Source organism: Pongo pygmaeus, chromosome X (assembly GCF_028885625.2).
Source record: "Pongo pygmaeus isolate AG05252 chromosome X, NHGRI_mPonPyg2-v2.0_pri, whole genome shotgun sequence".
In the NCBI taxonomy this organism is placed as follows: Eukaryota; Metazoa; Chordata; class Mammalia; order Primates; family Hominidae; genus Pongo; species Pongo pygmaeus.
The window spans coordinates 48,560,388-48,587,116 of NC_072396.2; the positions used below are offsets into that span (position 1 = coordinate 48,560,388).

Sequence of the window (26,729 nt, forward strand, 5' to 3'; positions counted from 1 at the left end):
TTTCTACATTGATTAGGTTCACAAAATTTCTCACCTGTATGAGAATTAACATAGTATAAGAAGCTGTAAGTAAAATTTGACTATAATTAATAATCTCAAGGTTTTTCTTGCATTGCTTCTATTGGGACTTGTAAGTTTTAATTATGTTTCAGATCCTTTCCAAATGAATCATATTTAAGGGATGGCTTCTGTGAACTAATTAGATATGGGCTCATGTGAATTGTTTTTCCAATGTACTTATATTCATAATCTTTTTCATTATTCAATATGTTACTGTTGATGAAAGCAAATGACTCAAAGATCTATTTTGGTTTTCCCACTCTCTATCTGTTCATCATCTTGCCACAGTTTTCACTAAAAATGGAAACAATGAATTGTCCCTCTTGAATTCACCTACTCTCTTATTGTGAAATAAAGCTTTTAACAGAAATTTACTATTATAGAATTTCAATCCCACACTTCCCTCCTAAAAGGAGAAAAAGAAGGTAAAATTGAAACATAAAACAGTTAGCTTAGTATAGAGGAGCCGTATGCAACTTATCCAGACTGAACACAGAGAAATCACATGATGATGATGATAATGATGATTCTCATTATATGCTGTACACTTAGCACTTAGAACATGCCAGGTACTTTTCTAAGTGATATAAAAGTATTAATACATAATACATATATTTAAACTCATTTAACTTTCATAGCAACCCTCTGAGGTAGATATTATTATACATGCTTTCAGAAGAAACAGCTGAAGCTCAGAATGGGTAAATAATTTGCCCAAGATGACACAGGTCCTGTGTCAAGTAGACTGGATTTAAACCAAGCCAGCCTGTCTCCATTTACATAGGCTATCTAGTACCCAGTTAGTTCTTATAGCAGCTCAGTTTTACCCTAAGTAATAAATAAATCAACTTACCAAGAAGAGGAAATCACTAATATTTCAATTATTTTTACAGAAGATGAAATATAGCAGGTTTTCAATATTTATAAAATGCATAAATTGCACCAGCAGTCCCCAACCTTTTGGGCACGAGGGACTAGTTTTGTGGAAGACAATTTTTCCATGGACCAGGGAGGGGGGATGGTTTCAGGATGATTCGAGTGCATTACATTCATTGTGCACTTTATTTCTATTCTATTATTATTACACTGTCATATACAATGAAATAATTAGACAATTCACCATAATGCAGTGGGAGCCCTGAGCTTGTTTTCCTGAAACTAGATGGTTCCATCTGGGGGTGATGGGAGACAGTGACAGATCATCAGACATTAGATTCTCATAAGGAGTGCACAACCTAGATCCCTCGCATTCTCAGTTCACAATAGAGTTTGCACTCCTATGAGAATCTAATACCCCCACTGATCTGACAGGAGGGGGAGCTCAGGTGGTAATGTGAGTGACAGGGAGCAGCTGTAAATACAAATGAAGCTTCGCTTTCTGGCCCCACTGCTCACCTCCTGTTGTGCCGCCTGGTTCCTCGCAGGCCACGGACTATCTTCCACTGGTACAAGTCTGTGATCTGGAGGTTGGAGACCCCTGAATTACACCATTATTCTATTCTACCAAGTTTGAAGATACTGAGCATGATCTGATCATAAAATCCCGTTTGTTTTCCTCTTGTAGCCAGGCTAAAATACTGGCATCCAGAACCTTGTCCCCCAAACTCCACTATACTTTCACTCTTATACTATACTCTTATATCCATAAATCTCTTTTCATTTATTCTTAAGCATGTCAATTCATAGGCACAGATGAGGAACTTTTTTGAACTTCGTACTTCATTTAGCATACACACACAAACACACATACATGCACACACACACACACATATACACACACACACAAACACACGCACACAAACACAAATCTTTTACTGGAGCCAAAAATATTTAGTTACAGCTACTACTCTTCAATGTAAAAAGTTCATGCCTGTGCTGAAAATGTTATCTTTAACACTCTTGAGCCCACCAACTTCATAGGCCACACATACAGTCATTGGTTTGAAAAAATAGATAGTATATGTGAGTTTGCATTCCATTAGTAAGTAATATTTACTCAAAAATCCAGTGTATTCCTAAATCCAATCATTATTCACATATTCTTCTCTCATTAAGCTTGTTTTTTCTGCTTTGTGACTCAAAATGTATATGTGATTCAAAATGCATATGTGATTCATAGATCAGTTAAGAGTCCTATGCTCTGAAAATTAATCTCATGATCTAACTACATTTCTAGGGAGACATGATTTTCTCTAAATTTTAAGAGCAGACACTATCTATGTTACCCACTTTTATGGTTTTTAAATAATTGTTGTCCACATTGCTGGAATGATTAATGAACAAAGGCTGAATTCTTTTTGTTTTCAAGCCATGTTTTCCCTTCCCACTAACAATCTGTTTCTTTGAACACTTTTCAACACACTGAAAACAATCCCACTGAAACAAAACACCCTGGTTTACCTATCTCCACAAAACCAAAAATTTTAGTACTTGAACTGGTTTATCCCTTTTTCTACTAAAAAATTAAGAATAAAATATTGCTATCATTTTTATTCTTAAGGATTTTAGAAAAGTTCTAGGAGGGAAATCATCATCTGTTATACAATTTGAAAATATATAATTTGCATATAAATATTTCTGGAAGGAAGCCATTAATATTGGTAGTCCCTGGGGAGGGATATGGGAAAAAAGAGATGGGAGTGAGAATTTTCACTGTGTACTCTTTCATATTTTTGAATTTCAAACCTTGTAAATATATTATCCCTCCCAAAAATTTAAATTAAAAACTAAAATAAAGGGGAAAAGTTATTAGTTTTGAAATTCTGAGGGATGGAAGGTGAAGAAAGGGAAAGATATTCAATGCTAGAGTAATTAAACATTAAATTTAATAGAACTAGTGAAACCCATATCTGGAGAGAAACAGCCTTAAATAATCAACAGCCAAGATGCAGAGAGGAATTTCATATGTAGGAAACATTAAGGAAAATGAGAAAAATGGAATAGAACATGAGTTACAGAATATATACAATGTTCAACTAGAAATTTGTGGCCTGTTGTCACTGAGAAGAGTTTAATGATCATTTGCTACATAATAGGGAGTAACTTCCATTTTATTTCATACAGTGAGCATAAAATAGATGTCATGGTTTAGATAATAAAATCTGCCAGCAGTACTTAAAATAAACTTGTAAAAAAAAACCAAGGGAATTAGCTAATCCCATTAAGAACAGAATAATACAGCAATTTTACTGAGCTCATTTATCAGTTCTAACAGTTTTTTGGTGGAATTTTCAGGATTTTCTATAATATAAAATTGTGTCATTAGCAAATAGACAATTTCACTTTTTCCTTTTCTATTAGGATGACTTTTATTTATTTCTCTTAGCTAATAGCCAATTAATCAACAGAAAGAAGGAAAAGGCATCCTAATAGAAAGGACTTAGTTCAGGACTTACAGAACTATGTTGAAAAGAAGTGACGAGAAGGACATCCTTGTCTTACCTCTGATCTTAGTTAGAGGGAAAGCTTTCAATTTTTCACCATTGAGAATGATATTAGCTATGGGTTTGTCATATACAACCTTTATTGTATTGAGGTAAGTTCCCTCTATACCTATTCTGTTGAGAGTTTTGATCATGAAACAGTTGAATTTTGTCAAATGCTTTTTCTGCATCTATAGAGATGATGATATGATTTTTATTCTTCATTTTGTTAATGTGGTGAATCATAATTGTTGATTTGCATATATTGAACCATCCTTACATCCAGGGATTAAATTTCACTTGATCATAGTGATTAATTCTTTTAATGTGCTGTAGAATGAAGTAGAAGAAAACACAAATAAATAGAAAGATATCACATATTCATGGATTGGAAGAAGATACAACAACGACAACAAAAACACATCAGGTCAATATCCCTGATGAACGCTGATGCAAAAATCCTCAATAAAATACTGGCAAACTGAATTCAGCAGCACATCAAAAAGCTTATCTACCACAATCAAGTTGGCTTCACCCCCAGGATGCAAGGCTGGTTCCATATATGCAAATCAATAAACATAATTCATCACATAAAGAGAACTAAGGCCAAAAAGCCCATGATTATCTCAATAGATACAGAAAAGGCCTTCAATAAAATTCAACATCCCTTCCTGTTAAAAAGTCTCAATAAACTACATACTGACGGAACATACTTCAAAATAATAAGACCCACTTATGACAAACCCATAGCTAATATCATACTGAATGGGCAAAAGCTGGAAGCATTCCCCTTGAAAACTGGCGCAAGACAAGGATGCCCTCTGTCACCACTCTTATTCAACACAGTATTGGAAGTTCTGGCCAGGGCAATCAGGCAAGAGAAAGAAATAAAGGGTATTCAAATAGGAAGAGAGGAAGTCAAACTGTCTCTGTTTGCAGATGACATGATTGTGTATTTAGAAAACCCCATCATCTCAGCCTAAAAGCTTCTTAAGCTGATAAGCAACTTCAGCAGTCTCAGGAAACAAAATCAATGTGCAAAAATCACAAGCATTCCTATACACCAACAATAGACAAGCAAAGAGTCAAATCAGGAATGAACTCCCATTCATAATTGCTACAAAGAGAATAAAATACCTAGGAATACAGCTAACAAGGGAAGTGAAGGACCTCTTCAAGGAGAACTACAAACCACTGCTCAAGGAAATAAGAGAAGAGACAAACAAATGTAAAAACATTCCATGCTCATGGATAGAAAAATCAAGATTGTGAAAAGGGTCATACTGTCCAAAGTAGTTTATAGATTCAATGCTATTCCCATTAAACTACCACTGAAATTCTTCACAAAATTAGAAAAAAACTATTTTAAAATTTATATGGAATCAGAAAAGAGCCCAAATAATCAAGACAATCCTAAGTAAAAAGAACAAAGCTGGAGGCATCACATTACCTGACTTCAAACTATACTCCAGGGCTACAGTAAGCAAACCAGCATGGTACTGGTACAAAAACAGACACATAGATCAATGAACAGAATAGAGGGCCCAGAAACAAGGCCACACAGCTACAACCATCTGATCTTTGACAAAGTTGACAAAAACAAGCAATGGGGAAAGGATTCCACATTCAATAAATGTTGCTGGGATAACTAGCTAGCCATATGCAGAAGATTGAAACTGGACACCTTCCTTACACCATATACAAAAATTAACTCAAGATGGATTGAAGACTTAAATGTAAAACCCAAAACTATAAAAACCCTGGAAGAAAACCTAGGCAATACCATTCAGGTCATAGGAATGGGCAAAGATTTCATGATGGAAATGCCAAAAGCAATTGCAACAAAAGCAAAAATTGACAAATGGGATCTAATTAAACTAAAGAGCTTCCGCACAGCAAAAAGAAACTATCAAGAGAGTAAACAGACAACGAACAGAATGGGAGAAAATATTTGCAGAGGTCTAATATTCAGCATCTATAAGGAACTTAAACAATTCTACAACCAAAAAGTGAACAACACCATTAAAAAGTGTGCAAAGGACATAAACACTGAAGACACACATGCAGCCAACAAGTATATGAAAAAATGCTCAACATCACTAATCACTAGAGAAATGCAAATCAAAACCACAATAAGATACCATCTCACACCAGTCAGAATGGCTATTATTAAAAAGAAAAAATAACAGATGCTGGTGAGGTTGTGGAGAAAAGCAAATTGCTTATACACTGCTAGTGGGGGTGTAAGTTAGTTCAGCCATTGTGGAAAGCAGTGTGGCAATTCCTCAAATAACCTAAAACAGAATTACCATTTGACTCAGCAATCTCATTACTGGGTATATACCCAAAGGAATATAAATCTTTCTACCATAAAGACACATGCACACGTACATTCATCACAGCACTATTCACAATAGTAAAGACATGGAATTGACCTAAATGCCCATCATTGATAGACTGGCTAAAGAAAATGTGGTAATATATACCAGGAAATACTATGCAGCCATAAAAAAGAACAAGATCATGTCCTTTGCAGTAGCATGGATGGAGCTCGAGGCCATTATCCTAAGCAAACTAATACAGGAACAGAAAACCAAATATCACATATTCTCACTTATAAGTGAGAGCTAAATGATGAGAACTCATAGACAAAAGAGGAACAATACACACTGAGACATACTTGAGGGTTGAGAGTGGGAAGAGGGAGAGGAGCAGAAAAACCTATAGAGTACTATGCTTCTTACCCAGATGATGAAATAATCTGTACACCAAACCCCCATGACATGCAACAAACCTGCACAACAAACCTGCACATGTACCTATACAACAAAACTGCACATGTACCTCTGAACCTAAAATAAAAGTTAAAAAAAGGAATAATATAAAAAGAACAGTATAATCCAAACATGATTAAAAAAATGGACTTAGTTTTAGGTGAAATAAGTGGGATTTGAAAAGAAAGGACATCTAAATATTTCCAAGAATAGAAAAAAAGGTAGGAGTTCCAGAGTGAAGAGCCAGGAAATATATTAGAATCCAAAAGAATTTAGGAGGTAAGAACATTTTCTGATTCAGGCAATGAAAATTCCACTTACTAATATATTAAAGTGAAGAAATTAAATAGCTGTGATAAATCTTATTTTACACAGGTAAATATGGTACTACAGCACAGTTATAATGCAAAGACTAAAGGTACAGTGGGTCCTCCGTAATCCGTGGGTTCTGCATCCATGAATTCAACCAATGGCAGATCAAAAACATTTTTTAAAAAGAGAATGGTTGCATCAGTACTGAACATGTACAGACTCTTTTCTTGTCATTATTTCCTAAACAATACAGTATAACAACTATTTACATGTCATTTACATTATATTAGGTATTATAAGTAATCTAGAGATGAATTAAAGTATAAGAGAGGCTGTGCATAGGTTATATGCAAATACTATGCCATTTTATTTCAGGGACTTGAGCATCTGTGGATTTTGGCATCCAAAGGGGGTTCTAGAACCAATCCCCCATAGATAATGAGGGATGACTGTATATAAGTCAATAGAATAGGAAAACAAAACATGAGTTCAGAATAGATGAAAGACTCCTTTAAGGAAGATATTCTACAAAGGGAAGAACAGAGGACAGTATACAGGGCCCTAGTGAAGGGCACCTCAGCTACAGGGAGTGGAGGAAGAAAAGTCTGTAAAGATAAGAAAACAAACAGTACAAATCAACAAGTAAAAGACAGAAAGATCTGTGGTTAGAAATAGATATAACAATAAGAACAAGCAATCCACAGAAATGAATCCCACATGGATAACAAATATAATTAAACATTCCAAGTAGCTAATTATAAGAGAAATGGAATGAAAGTATGAACACCACAAAGTGAGCAGTTGAGGCTGAGGCGTGGGTTGGTGAGGAAGAGTATAGATTCTGATGGAAGTGTTGACAGACCAGAAATGGCATGAGGATAGTTGTAGATGGCAGTTCTGAGAAGCTGGAGAGGAAATGAAATGAAAGGAGATTAAGCAGAAGCAAGAGTGGGATGCAGTGATTTTGAAAGGAGGCAGATCCATAAAAACCTGAATACATAAGGACTGAATCTAAGATCACTGGAGAGGGCAGGGAAGAAAATGTAAGAGAAGGGGAAAACAACCAAGAAAGGGAGGTCCTTGAGGGGCAGCTTGATACGTGATCCAGAGTGCAAGGATGGGGAAGAGGAGGCAGATCACTCTCCTGCTAAAAGGCCAAGCAAAGAAGACAATGGATATTGGCAAGAGTCATACTCGGAGATGACATTTAGGTATCTGAGGAACTAATACTCTCTATATTCAGTTAACCCCAAAAGTTTAGAACTTTCAAGATGGGTTATCTTCAAAGTGTTTCCAAGACATCAGGTTCTCCTAGGGAAAGTGAGACTGACTTCCATGTCCCCATCTGCCTGGATCACGCTCACTCACCTGAATAGCTCTTATGTGGGGCTTCCCCCTCCAGCGTCCATGGCCCCTCTCTTTGCTCCAACTTGAAGGTGGCCTCTGACTTGGGGACTTGGTACCCTGTTAAGAGGACATGATACACGATTGGGTCCAGCTGATTGGGTTTCAGGGGATTTTCAGAAAAGTAAACACATTTCACTGGGAACAGAGTAATAATCACAAAAATGAATAGAACTGAATCTCAGACAAATCAAGGGTCATCACATATGAGATGTCAGGCAGCACTCAGCAGCTGAGATTAGAAATATCCTCACTGAGGCCTCAAAGATGCAAGGGCAGCAGTGCTTACCCACTGAGAGCAGGTGGCTGTAGTTCTCTAGTGTCATATCCCAGTACAGGCATCTCTGAGCAGGGTCCAAGTGCTGCCACTCCTCCCTGCTGAAGTCCACAGTCATATCCTCAAATGACACTGATACCTGTAACAACACAATCCCGTTCAAGGTAGCATGGTCAGCACTGGGGATGGAAGAAGGTCGGAAATTGTTTTTAATGCATTTTCTCCATGATATCCCATATGGTATGCCTCTTAAATACCTAGTTATACTTAACATTGTGTAGGATAAAAATATCTAATGTAAATTTCTCCCACTCATTGTGTATTAAATTCAATCAGCAAATCATGTCTCTACTCAATCTCAAGCCTTCTTTTAGTTTCTTGAACATAGGGAATACAGTTATAATAACTGCTCAAATGTCTTTATCTACTAATTCTATCATCTGTGTCCCTTCTGGGTCAATTTTGATTGATTTTTCTCTTCATTATAGGCCATATTTTCCTGCTTTTTTTGCATGCCTGGTAATTACTGGATGCCAGACATTGTGAAATTTATCTTTTTGGGCCCTGAATATTTTTGTATTCCATAAATATTATTGAGCTTTGCTCTGGGAAGCAGTTAGGTTACTTGGAAACAGTTCAATCCTTTAAGGTCTTAGTTTTAAGCTTTGTTAGGTGGGACCAAAGTAGCATTTAGTTTGGGGGCTAATTTTGTCCCACTACTAAGAGAAAGACCCTTTTGACTACCTGATGCTTCATGAATTATGAGCTTTTCCACTCTGGTGAGAACAGGCACTATTTCCAGTCCAGTATGAGCTCTGCTAATATTGTTCTTTCCTTGGTCTTGAGTAGTTTCTTCACACACACTCATAGATCAGTCTACCCAACTGAATATATAAGGGAGACCTCCTGCAGATCCACAAAGTTCTTTCTCTATGCAGCTCCCTTTTCTCTGGTATTCTGTCCTGCAAACTCCAGCCACTTTGGCCTACCTGTACTGTTAGCTAGCCCTCTTCAACACAGGGAGACTGCCAGGATCTACCTGGGTTCCTCTTCCTTATTCTATGGATTAGAAACTTTCTCCGGGTTGTAAGCTGGAGCATTCACAGGGCTGATCTTATTTGATTCTTATTTCTCAGGGATCACTGTCTTTCAGTGACCGACACACAATGTCTTGAGAATTTTGTTTTATATAATTTGTCTGTGCTTCTTTTTAGTTTTTTTTTTTTCTGTTGAGATGGCAAATCCATTCCCTGTTACTCTACCTTGTTCAGAAGTAAAAGTATAATCAGATTTTTTATGTTAAAAATATTATGCCTCCTATAGGAACTGTACTTCAGGGTTACCTATAGTTGATGATATGAAGTTCTTTTTTTTTTTTTTTTGGAGGCAGGGTTTTGCTTGAGTACAGTGGCATGGTCATAGCTCACTGCAGGCTTGAAGTCTTGGGCTGAAGTGATCCTCCTGCTTCAGCCTCCTGAATAGTTGGGACTATAGGTGTGTGCCACCATGCCCAGTTATTTTTTTAAATGTGGATATAGGGTCTTACTGTGTTGTCCAGGCATGTCTACGAACTCCTGGGCTCAAGCAATCCTCCCCCTCGGCCTCCCAAAACATTGAGATTACAGGTGTGAGCCACCGTGCCTAGCCTGAAGTTGTTCTTTATAGAAGTATTCCAGCTAATAAAGAGGGAGGGATAGCATTAAAATATCACTATTTTGAAAATCCTAATTAAATAATGGACCTAGGCAATGATCATCAATGGATGCTAAACATTTAAGTGAAAGGCTGCAGGGAGCTTTATAATCTATGGATCAGGTTCAACAACACCTGAGCCCACTGATTAATCTTAGCACATAAAGATATTGAGGAATTATGCACCTCCCAGTGATATGCAAGAATATGTACGAAACACAACTTATGAAGCATTTTGCCAAAAAATTAAACCTGAATATGTTCAAGCCTCTAGAGCTAACAGCTTACATTAAATATGAAGGATCAAGGAATATCTTCAGTGATATCACAAGGATGTCATCAGCCAAATCCAGAATATGGGACATTCTACAGAATAAATGACCCAGTTTCTTTAACAAATAAATAGCAAGGGAAAATGTGAAGCTAATCTTTTATAGAGTAACATAAATTTAAGAACTGTATCTCACAAATGCAATGTGTGGCCTTTGTTTGAATCCCAATTCATTTTTTTAAAAAGGCATTCATCAGATATGCCCAACTGACTTTTTTTTTTTTTTTTTTTGAGACAGGGTCTCACTCTGTCACTCAGGCTGGATTGCAGTGCCATGATCATAGCCCACTGCAGCCTTGCCCTCCTGAGCTCAAATGATCCCCTCCTGCCTCAGTCTCCCAAAATGCTGGGATTACAGGCATAAGCCACTGCACCCAGCCTCAACTGATTTTTGAGGAAGATGTAAAAACAGTTCAACGGAAGAAATATAGGCTTTTCAACAAGTGGTGTTGGTGCAATTAGACATTGTAACAAGTAAATAACCTCAACATAAACCTCACACCTTATACAAAATATAATTCAAAATGGATCATGAACTTAAATATAAAACATAAAACAATAAAACTTTTATTGGACTTCATCAAAATTAAAAACTTTTGCTCTGTGAAAGATCATGTGAAGAGAATGAAAGACAAGCTACAGACAGGGAGAAAATATTTGGAAACCACATATCTGACAAAAGACTGACATCTAGAATATATGAAGAACCTCAAAACTCCATGGTAAAAATCCAGACAATCCATTAGAAAATGGGCAAAATATATGAATAGACATTTTGCCAAAGAGCATATAGAGATGACAAATAAGCACATGAAAAGGTGTTCAACATCAGTAGACATTAGGGAAATGCAAATTAAAAACACAGTGAGACACCTATCAGAATGGCAAAATGAAAAGTGGTGACAATGTCAAATGCTGGCGAGGGTGTGGAAAAACTGGATTATTCAAGCATTGCTGGTGGCAGTGTAAACTGTAAAGTACCACAGTCAGTCTAGAAAAGACTTTGGCAGTTCTCATAAAACTAAACATGAAATTACCATAAATCCAGCAACTGCACTCTTGGGTGTTTCTCTCAGAAAAATAAATGAAACTTGTGTTCACACAAAAACCTGTACACAAATGGTCATATCAACTTTAGTTGTAATAGCTCCAAACTGGAATCAACCAGTTATCCTTCAACAGGTGAATGGTTAAACAAACATGTACATCCATACTATGGAATACTACTGAGCAACGAAAAGGAATGAACTATTGATACATGCAACAGCTTTTCATTCATTCATTCATTCATTGAATGAACTAATTCATGAATGAATGAATGAATCTCCAGGGAATTATGCTAAGTGAAAAGAGCAAATCCCAAAAGGTTACATACTACAGATTCTACTCAACATACATCCCGTTATAAACCCATTGTAAGTTGAGAGTACCATAATTCAAAAATGCATTTAACACACCTAACCTACTGAACATCATAGCTTAGCCTAGCCTACCTTAAATGTGCGTAGAATACTTATATTAGCACAGTTGGACAACATAATCTAGCAAGAAGCTTATTTTATAATAAAGTATTGAATATTTCATGTAATTTGTTGAATATTGAACTGAATGTGAAAAAACGGAATGGTTGTATGGATACTTGAAGTACAGTTTCTACTGTATGTGTATCACTTTTGCACCATGGAAAAGTTAAATAATTTTAAGTCAAAACATTGTAGGCCAGAGACCATCTGCACATGATTCCATTTATATAACATTTTTGAAATGATAAAAGTTTAGAAATAGAGACTAGATTAGTTGTTGCCAGGGGTTTTAAGACAAAGGGATAAGAAGAGAAGATAGTTATGGTTATAAAATCGCAACAATGAGGATCGTTATGGTGACAGAACTGTTCTGTATCTTCACTGTGGTGGTGGATATAAAAACTTATACATGTGATAAAATTGTACAAAACTAAATACATAAATAAGTACAAGTAAAACAGGAAATCTGAAAAAGAACAGTATATAGTATCAACACCAATATTCTTATTTAAATTTAAACAAATTTAAATTAAAAGGACACTTATGAGACTATTAAGGAAATGCTATGGTTTGAATGTGGCCCCCAAAGTTCATATGTTAGAAACTTAATCTCCAATGCAAAAGTGTTGAGAGGTAGGACTTTTAAGAGGTGATTAGGTCATGACAGCTCTGCCTTCATGAATGGATTAATGGTGTTATTGTGGGAGTGGGTTCCTGATAAAAAGGATGAGTTTGGTCCCCTTCCTCTCTCACACGCACATGCTTTTTCACCATGCGATGCCTTCTGCCATGTTATGATGCAGCAGATGTGGCCCCTTGACCTTGGACTTCTTCTTCTTCTTCTTTTTTTTTTTTTTTTTTTTGAGACAGAGTTCCCCTTTTGGTGCCCAGGCTGGAGTGCAATGGCACGATCTTGGCTCGCTGCAACCTCTGCCTCCTGGGTTCCAGTGATTCTCTCACCTCAGCCTCCAGAGTAGCTGGGATTATAGGTGCCCACCACCACGCCCAGCTAATTTCTGTATTTTTAGTAGAGATGGGGTTTCGCCATGTCAGCCAGGCTGATCTTGAACTCCTGACCTCAGGTGATCCACCCACCTCGGCCTCCCAAAGTGCTGGGATTACAGGCATGAGCCACTGCGGCCAGCCAGACCTTGGACTTCTCAGCCTCTAGAACTGTAAGAAGTAAATTTATTTTCTTTTCTTTATAAATTATCCAGTCTGTGGTTTTCTGTTATAGCAACACAAAGTGGTCTAAGAGAGGAAATTTATACACAGTGTAGGAACAGATAATATTAAGAAATTATTTTCTTAATATTGTTAATATTTTCAGTGTGATAATGGCATTGTAGTTAAGCAGGGATACGTACTAAAGAAAGTAAGGAAGAAATGATATTACTTCAGTGATTTTCTTTAAAATAACCCAGCAGTAGTAGATAAAACAAGATTGGCCATATGCCCATAACTATTGATAACTGTTGTATATTGATGATGGATACAAGGGGGTCCATTATACTATTTTTGTGTTTCTGAGTAGCTTGAATATTATAAATTACACATGGATAAGTTCTGTAATATGAAAAAAATAGACAATTTTTAAGAAAAAAGGAAATGAACACAGAATGGGCTCCCATACGGTCTAAAATTGTACTAAAAATTATATATATAACTAATTCCCCTTATAATTTTGATCTATCTGTGGCTCAAGCAGTGTCAAAAGACTGCTGTTATAGACTGAAAGTTTGTTCCCCCAAAATTCATATGTTGAAATCTTAACCCCCAATGTGATGGTATTAGAAGGTGGGTCCTTTTGGAGGTAATTATGTCATAAGGTCAGAGCCCTTATAAATGGGATTACTGCCCATATAAGAAAAGACACGAGGGAGATGATCTCTTTCTCTCTCTCAGCCATGTGAGGATACAACAAGATGACCATCTGCAAACCAGGAAGAGGGCCCTCACCAGCCAAAGATTTGCCAGCACCTTGATCTTGAACTTCCTAGCCTCCAGAACTGTGATAAATAAATGTTAGTTATTTAAGCCATCAGTCTATGGCATTTTGTTATGACAGCCTGAACTAAGACAGCTGCCCAAGAAAACTATTACATGTCACTGAAATGCATTCAGTCCATCCACTGAACATATAATTGAACTTTTTCTCTTTGTATGAAATCAGGCCATCAGAAAGGTGTGTCCTCAAATACTCTTGGTTGCTTGTTATAATACATTTGCTGAGATTTGCTTTGACCCTAGACCTTTTGCTGCCTCTGAAGAATGCTCTAGAACAGAGGTAGGCAGCCACCCTCATTTGTTTACACACAGTCTAAGGCTGCTCTCACGCTACAACAGCCGAACTGAGTAGTTGCTACAGAGACCATACGACACACAAAGCCTAAAATATTTACTATCTGGCCCTGCAGACAAAGCTTGCCAAGTCCTGCTCTAGAAGATAGCCAAAGCAAACACAATACAGTAGTCCCCCCCTTATCCATGGTTTCATTTTCTGTGGTTTCAATTACCCATGGCCAATCACTGTCTAAAAATATTAAATGGAACATTCCAAAAATAGAGAATTCATAAGTTTTAAATTATGCACTGTTCTGAGTACGTTGATGAAATCTTATACCATCCCACTCCATCCTGCCTGGGACATGAATCATCCCTATGTCCAGTGCATCCATGCTGTATACCCTATCTGCCTGTTAGTCACTTAGTAGCCATGTCAGTTATCAAATCAACTCCCGTGGAATCACAGTGCTTGTTTTCAAGTCACCCTTATTTTACTTTATAATGGCCCTGAAGTGCAAAAGTAGTGATGGTGTCAATTTGGATATGCCAAAGAGAAGCCATAAAGTACTTCTTGTAAGTGAAAAAGTGAAAGGTCTTGACTTAATAAAAGAAAAAACTTGTATGCTGAGGTTGTTAAGATCTACAGTAAGAATGAATTTTCCATGAAATTGTGAAGAAGGAAAAGGACATTCATGCACAGGATATGTAGGAATCAGTAATATCCATGGTTTCAAGCATTTACTGGGGGCCTTGGAACATATCCTCAGCAGATAAGGGGGGACTGCCATACTACTACTACACACATGATGGAGTTGCTATAAATAACAGTGTTATTTATACCCTGGGGGATACATGATTTGCTGTCCTGGAGAATTGAAGGACATCTTGTTTTTAGGCATGACTGGAACAGAGCCCCAGTGTTCCAGCCAGTCCCTGCCTATTTCAAGATGTTGCCTTCCAAGAATGTTCTACAGTTATCTTGAGAACTGCAAGTGAGAAAAGAGGGAGAACCGGGTCAGTCCAAGGCCACCCAGAGTTATTATATTGCTATAAATAACAACATTATATATTAGTCAATATATAGTCTTATATTGAACATATAGTCAGCCTAATAATAGGGTTCTGTGACTAGTTGTTATAGCATAATTATGAACAGAACCCCCATGTATCAATTTATATGAAGATTTATCAAAAATCTTTTGAAAACTCCATCCAGAGAGTCTTTACTATAGAGGAATTGTCACATTGTCCTTGTGGCAATTAAATGTAAATTATATAACTGCTTATATTTCTTTCATTCTATATCTGCCACAAAGAACACAACTTTATAGTTTAATTTTAATAACTATTGCAGGACAGTTCTCTGGGTGGCCTTGGACTGACCCGGTTCTCCCTCTTTTCTCACTTGCAGTTCTCAAGATAACTGTAGAACATTCTGGGAAGGCAACATCTTGAAATAGGCAGGGACTGGCTGGAACAGCCGGGGCTCTGTTCCAGTCATGCCTAGAAACAAGATGTCCTTCAGTTCTCCAGGACAGAAAGTCATGTATCCCCCAGGGTACAAAACCCAGGGTGAGTTGCTTTCTGGGATCGTCCCTCAGCTGTGGGGCAAGTGAGGCATACACAGACAAGACTTCTTCCTTCTCTGGCAGCTTTCCTGAGCCTCAGGGGACCCGCTCATAATGATTCCTAGGCTTCCATTGTCCCTTGCTGCCTGTCTGTAAGTAATAAACCTGATTCATGTCATTTGTTGTGTGTGTGTATGTTCTGTCCCACTGGACTCAGAGAAGTTGGTAATCAGTGCACAGTGAACCTGTTTCATATCTATGTTACTAAAATTCATTCAACATTGCACGAATATTTACAGTCCACTGATGCTCTGTTGTTGACTGTGTCAACATTGTCTGTGTTTTCCCTGATCATATTATAGATTCACATGTATTCATGTTACTATTCTGATTATTATAAACCTCCTAAATCCAATGGTAAATGGAAGCAGTAACTAAACAAAGAAACAAATGATGATTTAGCAGAGACCAGGTCTTTTCTGGTTCTTTTGTAGACAAGAAAAGGGATCTATGAAGTCAGAGTTGGGGAAGTGAGGATGTACAAGTGAGGGGATACCTTGCAGAGTCTAGAATCGGCAGGGAGCTGCCTCCCTTCTCCTCTAGGCCATGGGGCTGAACCCTCCACATCCCCCCTCTCCTCCATCAACTACACTATACAGTCCACTGAAACACACAGGTCTCTGGATAAGCTGCTGAAAGGGGACATAGACATTGGAAGTCAGAATGAAACTGATTTATTTGGATTTGGAAATACTCATGAGTACCCAGACTTACAGATGATGTTGTTTGGAGCATTATGGTGCAACATCCATAAGGTCTCTGGGAAAGCCTGCCTTATATTCCCACACAGAGGGTACAACAGCAGTAAACTCCACAACAGAGGGATATGCCTATCCCTGCGGTCGGGGTCAATGTTATAAGCAACTTTTGCCATTAGAATTGTCCTGACCTGAATCAGGATGCTAAGCATTAGTCTAGAGACAATGTGTGGCCAGACATAGCTTTGATTTGTTGGTGCATGTCTTGTAGGGCTATCTGGGGCATTTCCTGAATTCTTAATTATAAAGCAGTTTCCCCACTGCCAATCACAACCAGATATGATGATAGGTTGGCTAAGTATATATATTTAACAGGCTACAGAGAGAGCTATGAATACTCATGAAAGTAGTGATAAGCCCTGTCCAGTTCTTGAGACTGGATCAGCTTAAATAGCTGTGTCTCATCCAGGAGGCGGCATTACAGATGGGCTAGGCCCCTGCATCTGATGGAGACAAATTTTTAATAAGAGGCATTTCTATGGAAACAGAAGAAAAACAAAGATTAATGTTGGGCACAATTTATTCAGATGTTAGACTCCAGTATCTTTAGTTATACAGGAGGAAGGAAGAGGCAATCTGACACTTTTTTCTCACCTGTGTTACAAGGAATAAGCTTCAGTTTGCAGGGCTTCAGGAAAAAGGTAGTAGCAATTTCATTGAATCCAAGTCAGAAAAATAAAAGAAAAAATTGGAAAACATTAGTTTGGGGACTCATAGCCTGGAAATAATTTAGGATTCACTCCAAATTGTAGAAAATAATACAAACTCAACAACAGTGAACAAAACTAGAATCTAACAATAAGTGTACTACATTTTTTTCCAAAACATACTTTTTCTCTCTCCAGTCCCTGTTTTTACTAAAGACAAATCATAGTAGGACAAATGTATTTGCAAAATAAATTTTAGTCTTAGTATTCTTGGCCTGAGTGTTTGCATAAAGTCAGCAAGAATAATTATTTGTCATATAGGCTCTTTCGAAAATTGGCTTTGCTGGAACTTTATTCCATAAGGAATCTTGGATTAGACTTTCAAAGCCTTGAGCCCAGCCATGGATTCATCTGTGCCTGTAATACTTGTATGATTTGGGTGAATTCCTTACTTCAGGTCCCAAGATAACTTGGGGCTCCTAGGCCTGTCAGAGAATGACATTCTTTACTTACCACAAGTCAAAAACCCTATACAGGGACTGCATAGACAATGTATGAGGCCAGTTTTTCCAAGGGGCTTTTATGGGCTTTATAAGTCAACTTTGATTCCTTAAAGCAGTATGAAAGTGTGCTATTCCAACCAAAGCCTTGGTAAAGTAACCACTATCTCCAGTTGTGTTTTGTTAGAAAAGAAAACAGATTCTTATTGAACTTATGCAAATAACTTAAGTTTACTAACAAATGGTTTTAAAATTCTGGAGAAAGCAAGTAGAGAGAAAGAAATGTGTTTCAAGTTTTGCTCACAGGAGTGTACTTTATGCAATTGTTAAAAGCTGCAAATAGCTCAAAAGAAAAAGTTTTTCTGGACTCTGAAAAACAAGAGTTAGCAACGTTTTAAACAAAATGCCATAAAAAGATTTTGGTCTTCTGTTGGTTCAGTCTACGTAATTAACTCCTGTTCCACTCAATATTCATGAACACATTAGCTCTCTACGGGAGTCTTGGAAGTTTTTCCTCTATTCTGATGCCACAATCTCTGAAGTTATCAGAAACTTGCATTCAAGAGCAGCTCTCAGAGTCCTACAGCTGATTATAAAATCATTTGAAAATAATCAAAGTAAAACAATTGTGGATGACAAAAGTCTTAGAATAACCATGATTAAAGTCTGAACATCTCTGTGGCATGCAGCAATTTAATATAACAATTATAATTATTACTTATAATATATACTGAGACATATCAGAATTGCAAGAATCTTACACAATTTTGGAACACACACCAATAACACATTTATACAAATACAGCCCAAAGAGATCTGAAAACCATTTTGTACTTGACAATACTTCCTGTATGATTTTAATATGCAGAACAAGCTGAATATGTCCCTATTGGACTTTAGGGGATCCAATATCTAAAAGTGTTAACCAGATCAAAAAAGGGGGCTTAATTTAAAATCTGACTGTGGAAAGTTTGTCAAATATCAAAGGTTTAAACACTTAATATTATACAATAAAATTCTAGGTCACCATTAATAAAAGCGAAAAATCTGTACTCATTAATAGAGGGGAAACGGCTTTCCAAACAGGACCCAATAAAGATGCATGAGGCCAATTGAATCTGTCTCCTCTCCCCTCGCTTTTTTTCTGTCATTTATTCCAAAGGTAAACAAAAATATTTCACTATCTTTTAATATTACATGCAAATCTTGTTCAAAAGAGAAAGCTAAATTTCACCTTTGTTTGCATTAGTGTACTATTAATGTTAAACCCAATTCTTAATAAAACCTTATAAACAAAATCTATCCAATCTTAATTAGTTTGACTATAAGGTAAAATTTCCAGAAATCTTTTATAATCCTTTACAGCTTTCTGTTAAACAGCAGATCAATTCTCTAAGAAAACCCTGTTACTCAGACACAGGGGCCCAGATTCTGGCCCTGCATCAGTGTGCTTTTATTTCAATGTTCAATCCACAAAAAAACTAAATCATCCCTTTCAAATCTCAGGCAACTTGCTTATACCCACTGAACTTTGTTTATAAGATCCACTCTTCACAAATTCTTCACAACTTGCTTAAACTTTCAGTTTCATCCCATTACTCCTTTAGGTTAGGACAGACAAAATTACGTTCCCTTTAACAAAAACCATGTTTTCATGCCTTCTTATAATCTTTTACCAAAAACACATTCTACTTTCCTTATATACCTTGCATGTAAAACTATTTTTCCAGTAGTCGCAAGTACATATTACAATGTTAACTCTTAGCAACTTTTATTGTTGGTGAAAACCTGGCGAGTAAGCAATTTTAACCATGTATAAGATTGCAGAACACATGACTTCCCAGCCTAGCCAGGGGGCCTGGCTAACTTCATATGTCCCCAGGCCTTACCTACGATCTAATTGCTGTACAACAGGCAAGTCAAACAATTACTAAAAGTCACAGAAGCAGTTTATGACCTTAAAACATCTAGCAAACAGTATCTGATCCCCCCAATTTAGACCAAATATCTAAATTTTGAAGATATTTTTATTTTACTTTACCAATAATCTTTAAGCTGTCTTTATTTTTCAAAGATTGTTAGAGACATTGTGACTTACAAGGCATTAAAGTCTCTATTTTTCTGACAAAATATTTTATTTAAGTGCTTATCATTCTTAAGCCAATAAATTAGACCACTGTCATATATTCTGGTAGTAAAACATCACACACATCATATATAAATACACAGATATGGAGATGATTTGGTAGGGTGACAAAAGATTAGATGCAAGAGGAAGGAGGAACAGACAGGAGCAGGTGCAGAATTAGACAGATATCCATCAACTGAGGAGGTTTGAGAGGCAGAGCAGGGGTTTAAAACAATATCCATGCACATATAGTGCAAATATCAGCCTTAATTAAGTTGATTTCGAACTACAGAGCTCTCCAAAGGAAAATCATTTTAAAATATTTTATTACTAGATTTTAGCCAAGAGAAATGGCCAATATTTCTGGCTTTTGAATTCTTTTACCTCCTACATGAAATCAATAAGCCTTAACTAACGGTATGACTTTACCACAGGTGCATGAAGTATCTTCAATGAGACAGCAAGCGGTTTTTACAAGACCTAGAATTGCTCCAAAGGTAGCCCAGAGAAAAGAAAATTTCAAGACAGGAAATCAGAAGCTGTCCATGGAAGGGAAAAGAACCAATAAATGGCAAAAAGTCACACACATAACGAATGGGAAAGGACTAATTACCTAAGCTGAGAATTGAACCCAGGCTGCCAGTGTGAAAGAGCAAAAATCTTAGCTACCGAACTATTGCACAAGGTGACCACTACTACTTCTTCTCAGGAGTCTAGAGCAGTCATTTTTGAGCTTGCAAATGATTTTAACTATTCAAGAAAATTAAGACTAGATATAACACAATCATGTGTCCTTTTTAGTCTCAAGAGTCAAAGCCCTGTAACTTAACGGCGCAAGGACTTTAAAGACAATACAGAAACTTACATGGATACAATAACCTTTTTAAGTCCGTAATTTGAATTAGCTTTTAAATAACTTTTGAATTAGACAAAATTCTTTTTTGTCAATAAGAACATATTTTCCTTGTCACATTTTCTATAAAACTAGGAAGCAAGAAATTCTTTTTTTGAAAAAGTGAAAGCAATTTTATTAAGAAAGTAAAGCAATAGCCGGCCGTGTGGCAGCCCGCGAGGCGGTCCGCGGGAGCACACTCTGTGCGGAGACTGGGCGGCCGGCCTGCCCTTCCTGTCGCTGACGGTGACTGCGGGAGGCCAGGTTGTTTTTCATCATTCAGAACATTGCCTGAAGCAGGTCCACCATGCCGTTAGTAACGAGAACATCGAGCCAAGGCACCTGTGCCGTCAGAGGTTGCCTAGCGTTAGAAGCAAGCTGGAATGCGTGACCAACATCACCCTGGCAAATGTCATCCGACAGCTGGGCAGCCTGAGTAAATATGCAGAGGACATTTTTGGAGAGCTCTTTACTCAGGCAAATACCTTTGCCTCTCGGGTAAGCTCCCTTGCTGAGAGGGTCAACGGACTACAAGTTAAAGTCACTCAGCTGGATCCCAAGGAAGAAGAAGGGTCACTGCAAGGAATCAACCCCCGAAAAGCCTTCAGAAGCTCCATCATTCAAGACCAGAAGCTTTTTGACAGAAACTCTCTCCCAGTGCCTGTCTTAGAAACATACAAGACCTGTGATACTCCTCCCCCTCTCAACAATCTTACCCCTTACAGGGAAGATGGAAAAGAGGCACTCAAATTCTACACAGACCCTTCATACTTCTTTGATCTTTGGAAGGAGAAGATGCTGCAGGACACCAAGGATATCATGAAAGAGAAGAGAAAGCATAGGAAAGAAAAGAAAGATAATCCAAATCGAGGGGATGTAAACCCATGTAAAATCAAGACACGTAAGGAAGAGTGGGAGAAAATTAAGATGGGGCAAGAATTTGTGGAGTCCAAAGAAAAGGTGGGGCCTTCTGGGTATCCACCCACCTTGGTGTACCAGAATGGCAGCATTGGCTGTGTTGAAAACATGGATGCAAGTAGCTATCCACCACCATCACAGTCAGACTCTGCTTCTTCACCTTCTCCTTCCTTCGAGGACAACTTGCCTCCTCCACCAGCAGAATTCAGTTACCCAGTGGACAACCAAAGAGGGTCTGGTTTGGCTGGACCCAAAAGATCCAGTGTGGTCAGCCCAAGCCATCCACCACCAGTTCCTCCTCTAGGCTCTCCACCAGGCCCTAAACCCGGGTTTGCTCCACCACCTGCCCCTCCACCACCTCCACCTCCAATGATAGGCATCCCACCTCCACCACTGCCTGTAGGATTTGGGTCTCCAGGGACGCCTCCACCACCCTCACCCCCATCTTTCCCACCTCACCCTGATTTTGCTGCCCCTCCACCTCCTCCTCTACCACCGGCAGCTGACTACCCAACTCTGCCACCACCTCCCTTGTCCCAGCCAACAGGAGGATCACCTCCTTCTCCCCCTCCTCCTCCTCCTCCGGGGCCCCCTCCTCCCCCTTTCACTGGTGCAGATGGCCAGCCTGCTCTACCACCACCGCTTTCTGATACCACCAAGTCCAAGTCCTCCTTGCCTGCTGTAAGCGATGCCCGTAGCGACCTGCTTTCAGCCATCCGTCAAGGTTTTCAGCTGCGCAGGGTTGAGGAGCAGCAGGAACAAGAGAAGCGGGATGTCGTGGGCAATGACGTGGCCACCGTCGTGTCTCGTCTCATTGCTGTTGAGTACAGTGACTCAGAAGATGACTCCTCTGAATTTGATGAGGACGACTGGTCCGATTAACTCTTTCTGCCTGCTGCCCACTTTCTTTTTCCTTCCTTCCTACCTGCCTTCTTTGATGCCAACCCCAACAGACCCGTAGGGGAGAAAAGGGAGGAAAAACATAATTTTAAGGGGCCGAAGCTTTCCCTGAAGCAACCAAAGATATATCCAAGTGCTTCCTCCAAGTCAACATGTATTTCCTCTTCCCATTGTCAGGCCCTGTGGGGCTCCTGAGGCTCAGTAGCTGGGATGTTCCCTCTTTCCTTCAAGTGCCTGTTGCATATTTAAAGGAAGGAGAAATCCCAAAGCAGATTCCTTTGATTGGGTTTCCGTTGGAGATGGGGCCTTCCCTTAGGAGCCATATTCAACTACAGTCTTCTAAAACCTGTGCTCTCAGCCACTTCGAATAATGCCAACCACCTCTGGTTCTAAAGCAGGGGGAGTGGCCTGAATGGACACAGCTGGCCCCTTTCCCGTGCACTGAAAGCGCAGAGCAGGTCGAAGGCTCCAACGGCCAAACTGCCTCACCCTCTGCCCTAATCAGCAGGGTGGGCCTGCCTTTTGCTAAGCGATCTCTATGCCTGGGATGCCCTTTATTCCAGGAGGCATCAAGCCTCTAAAGAATGTCTCACCTCCTCTGCCCAAAAATGATGCTCTTCTATAGGCTGGTGTTGTTGCTTCCCTCCCAGGATCCCTTTGGTGAGTATGGTGTTCAGGATGCACTACCACCACCTCTACATGCCTTCAGGCAACACAGTTCAGTTTTAACCTCTAGTATCCATGACCAAACTATCCCTGACACATAAGGACAGGAGCCTCTTCTGGCTGTCAGGAGCAAAGCCTGAAGACTTGGAGCTGCAGGACTGGAAGAACAGTGGAGCCCCGTGGGTCTCACCCTTTAACGATGCTGAGGCCTAGAGATGGGAAGTGACTTGCTCAAGGTCACACAATTGGTTAGTGACATAGCTAGAGCCCAGAGTTCCTGATTCCAAGTCACCTGTGCTTTCTGGGACCAAAGAATGGGCACCTGCTGGAGTCTGGGAAGAGCTTTCTCGGCTGTATTGCTACTCCAGACCTCACCATAGGTTGGGGTCCCAGTAGGAGGGCTCAGGGTCTGTGCCAGCCCTGTCAGTGCTGCTCAGACCTTCATAGCCTCTCTTGTCATTCTTTGTTGCCCCTTTTCTGTCACCAACCAACCACATAGCCTTGGGACCAGCCCCTCTGGGGGACCAGAAGTAGTGAGAGAAGGAAGGGGATAGGCAGCTTTGACAGGTGCTGTTTTCAATTCCTCTGCAACTCCTCCCCCTTTTATTTCCCTAGTTTAAACAAAGATTCTGCCAACTGTGGAAACTTCAGTCCCTCAGGCTGGCAGCTGTGCCGGTACCTGCCTGGGGGGTCCTGGCAGTTGTGAAGCAGGCTGAAAGGCAGAGGGGCTCCAGGTCCTGTTTCCAGCTCCCCTCACTGCACATGGTGAAGCTCCCTCCCTCCCCACTTTTCCCAGAGCTAATTCACAGGTGCTATTATTCAGAAAAAAACTGGTCAGCTCTAACCAACAGTGAGGTTTCTTCTCTTCTGCCCTAACTATTGTGTAGCCTCTTATGCTGAAATCGGCTTCTGCTGGCTTCTCTGGCTTTCAGAGCCCTGAAACAAAGAGAAACAGGACCTGTCCCTACCCAGCACAGCAAATAGTTGTAGTAATTGCCAAAGCCCTCGTAAAGCCCTCTGGCTTGAGGAGAGAGTGTATAGTCATGAGTTCTGCCTCTGTCGCCTTGCTGGCTGCTTCCCCTTTGCCTTCTTTCCTGGAACTCAGGGTGTGGGGACTGACACTATAGGGGTCAGCATGCCCTCCTGCTGTGGCCACTCCCAAGTTATGCCCTCTTCCCTCACTCTAGATCAGGTGTCTCTAGCACAGGACTTGGCACCAAGCTCCATGCTGAGACACCAGGCTATGTGGGCCCCCACCTTGTTTCCCAGCCTGTACCTTAGAAGCTGAAGGTGCTTTCATCAGAATCCTAAAATGGCTGTTGAAGGTGCCTGGGCCGCAGCCCAGCAGTAGCTGCAGAGGCAGGCAGAGGGCAGTGGTTGTCCCAAATAGGAGACCTGGGGCCTGGCCAGGCCAGGGTTTGGGCCTAATGGCTTTGACTGAATTACCCCCATCCTCCTCCTTTCCAGAAAACGGAGAGCTAGAGCCACTCACTGTCATTCTGCTCTGACCTTGAAGGGGGCGGTGTTGGCCTGGCTTCTGGAATGGACTGAGTCCATTGTGGAAAGGGCTGGGGGCAGGAGGAGGTGGGGAGGGGCACTGCCTGTGGAAGGTAGGATTAGATCATTAGCTCAGTGACCTCCTAGGGTTTCGATGTGCTGTGTTCTCATCCTACAGCTGGTTTGGTAATGATCTGCAAGTCCGGAGAGCAACAGCAAAGCTCTGCCTGACACTCTCATTAAAATCTATGCAGCCAAGCTCAGCACTTTGTCGCAGCCAGCCTTGCGAAGCCTCCTCAGCTTGGGGGGCCGGGGACCCAGTGAGTCGGGAGGCCCTCTGGGCTCCACCTATGTGTATGCACCAAAAGAAAAACAAAAAAAGGCTTCTTTAGACCCAGAGCCCTTTAAGATGATAAAGGACCCAATGCAGGTAATCCTGTTTTTGGACTCACATAATGTAGAATGCAAAGTTTAGTGATTATTTAATCTGGGCCTAAGCTAGTGAGAGTATGGAACAATGGCCCATAATGACTCCTAAGCGCTGAAGCCAAGGAGCCTCCTCCCTTCCTGGTTCACCCCACCCAGGGGACCTGCCCCCATTCCTGTGGCCCTGGGGCCCAGCTTCCAATAGTGTCAGAAGTGACTTGTGGCTTTGCCTTGGTTGTGAGATGGGTACATTCTAAAGGAGCAGCCCGGGGGAGGGGGCAGGCTCAGCCAGCCCTTGGAGGCTCAGAGCAGCTGACCCAGGCTCCAGCTCGCCTCCAGTGGAAGCTCGAGTGCCGTCAGAAACGACCCTGGCCAATGTCACTGCAGAGCCGAGGCGGTGTTGTCAGGGCTAATGTGAAATCTCTTCCCGTGGCGCTGATCCTCCGACTCTGCAGCGCCAGCTTGGACAGATTGAGGTCTCTGTGGCTTTGCTGACCCTGCTTAAGCATTCCCACCGTGTCCCAGCTCTGCTCTAAGACTGCCTCCCACTGCGGCCCCTCACCTGACCTCAGGGTATGGGGAGGGAGGGAGCCAGTGCCCCAAGGCCAGGGGGCTTTGCTCATGAGAGATGTCAGGCTTCCTGGGGGCATCAGGCTTTAAGCCCTGCTGGGGTCCAGCTGACCTGGCACCAGGTGTCGCGCAGAGATGTGCCTCATTCTGTGCCTCCTGCCGTGTTCACTTTAACCGTGCCTCAGTGTGGGTTAGGGAACAATTTTGTCATTGTATTAAGTTTATTCAGTTAATTCACTTGAGGAAGTAACTAATTTTTACTTTCTGTCTAGAATGATGTACATGTAGTAGAGTAAGCCATAATGCTCCCAAAGTGCCTTGTTTTCTCTGATACAAACATATTTACAAGGACGTATTCCAGTGGGTTCTTGGGTGTGTTTGCCACATCAAGATTTTAGGGAAGGGGTGTAAGTGTAGTAGGGATGCCGTTTGAAAACAGGCCCTCTTCCCCTGAGGATGGGAAAAGAGCTCTTCAGTTGGAGATTTGGGCAGTGGGTTAAGCCAGACCCCTAAAGTGACCCTTTCCTCTTCTGCCCTATTCTTCTCAGACCCTCAGAAAGACATCCAATTTTTTTAAAGCCCTGTAGCTCCAAGCCTGGTCTCATTTGCTTCCCTGCCAGGCTCATTGTGTGTATACCACATTTGTGCCCCATTGACCTGAAGGTTCCATGTAACTGTACACACATGAATACTTAAATGCCAACATTTTAAATAATTTGATAAAGACTTTGTAGCCACAAAAAAAAAAAAAAAAAAAAGGAAAGGAATAAAGAATGGCTACTTCATGGGTGGAGCAGTGGCATGGGCTGCTCGACTGAGTATATTTATAGTTATTTCTTGATTATATGCTGTATTAATCTGTTTTCACACTGCTATAAAAGAACTTCCCTGAGACTGGGTGATTTATAAAGGAAAGAGGTTTAATTGACTCAGTTTTGCATGGCTGGAGAGGCCTCAGGAAATGTATAATTATGGCAGAAGGGGAAGCAGGCACCTTCTTCACAAGATGACATGGGAGAAAAGAGCAGGGGAAACCGTCACTTATAGAACCATCAGATCTTGTGAGAACTCACTCACTATCACGAGAACAGCATGGGGGAAACTGCCCCCATGATCCT

The 26,729-nt window shown here is 40.1% G+C and overlaps 2 protein-coding genes across 2 annotated transcripts in view; one reads left to right on the forward strand and one right to left on the reverse strand.

Moving 5' to 3' along the window:
• The window catches only part of LOC129024774 (zinc finger protein 630-like), a 31,472-nt gene extending 14,372 nt beyond the window's left edge, over positions 1 to 17,100 (reverse strand). Inside the window, exons 1-3 of the mRNA XM_054471971.2 lie at positions 17,062 to 17,100; positions 8,262 to 8,388; positions 7,937 to 8,032 (exon numbers count right to left, since the gene is read on the reverse strand). Of these exons, the coding sequence (XP_054327946.1) occupies positions 7,937 to 8,032; positions 8,262 to 8,367 (202 nt within the window). The 5' untranslated portion in view covers positions 8,368 to 8,388; positions 17,062 to 17,100. The remainder of the gene's footprint in view (positions 1 to 7,936; positions 8,033 to 8,261; positions 8,389 to 17,061) is intronic.
• A 3,507-nt stretch (positions 17,101 to 20,607) lies between these two features.
• Positions 20,608 to 22,815, forward strand: LOC129024059 (actin-binding protein WASF2-like). Its single transcript, XM_063660217.1, has 2 exons — positions 20,608 to 20,633; positions 20,787 to 22,815. The coding sequence occupies exons 1-2, from the start codon at positions 20,608 to 20,610 to the stop codon at positions 22,432 to 22,434; spliced, it is 1,674 nt and encodes a 557-aa protein (XP_063516287.1). The 3' UTR covers positions 22,435 to 22,815.
• Positions 22,816 to 26,729: the final 3,914 nt, after the last annotated feature.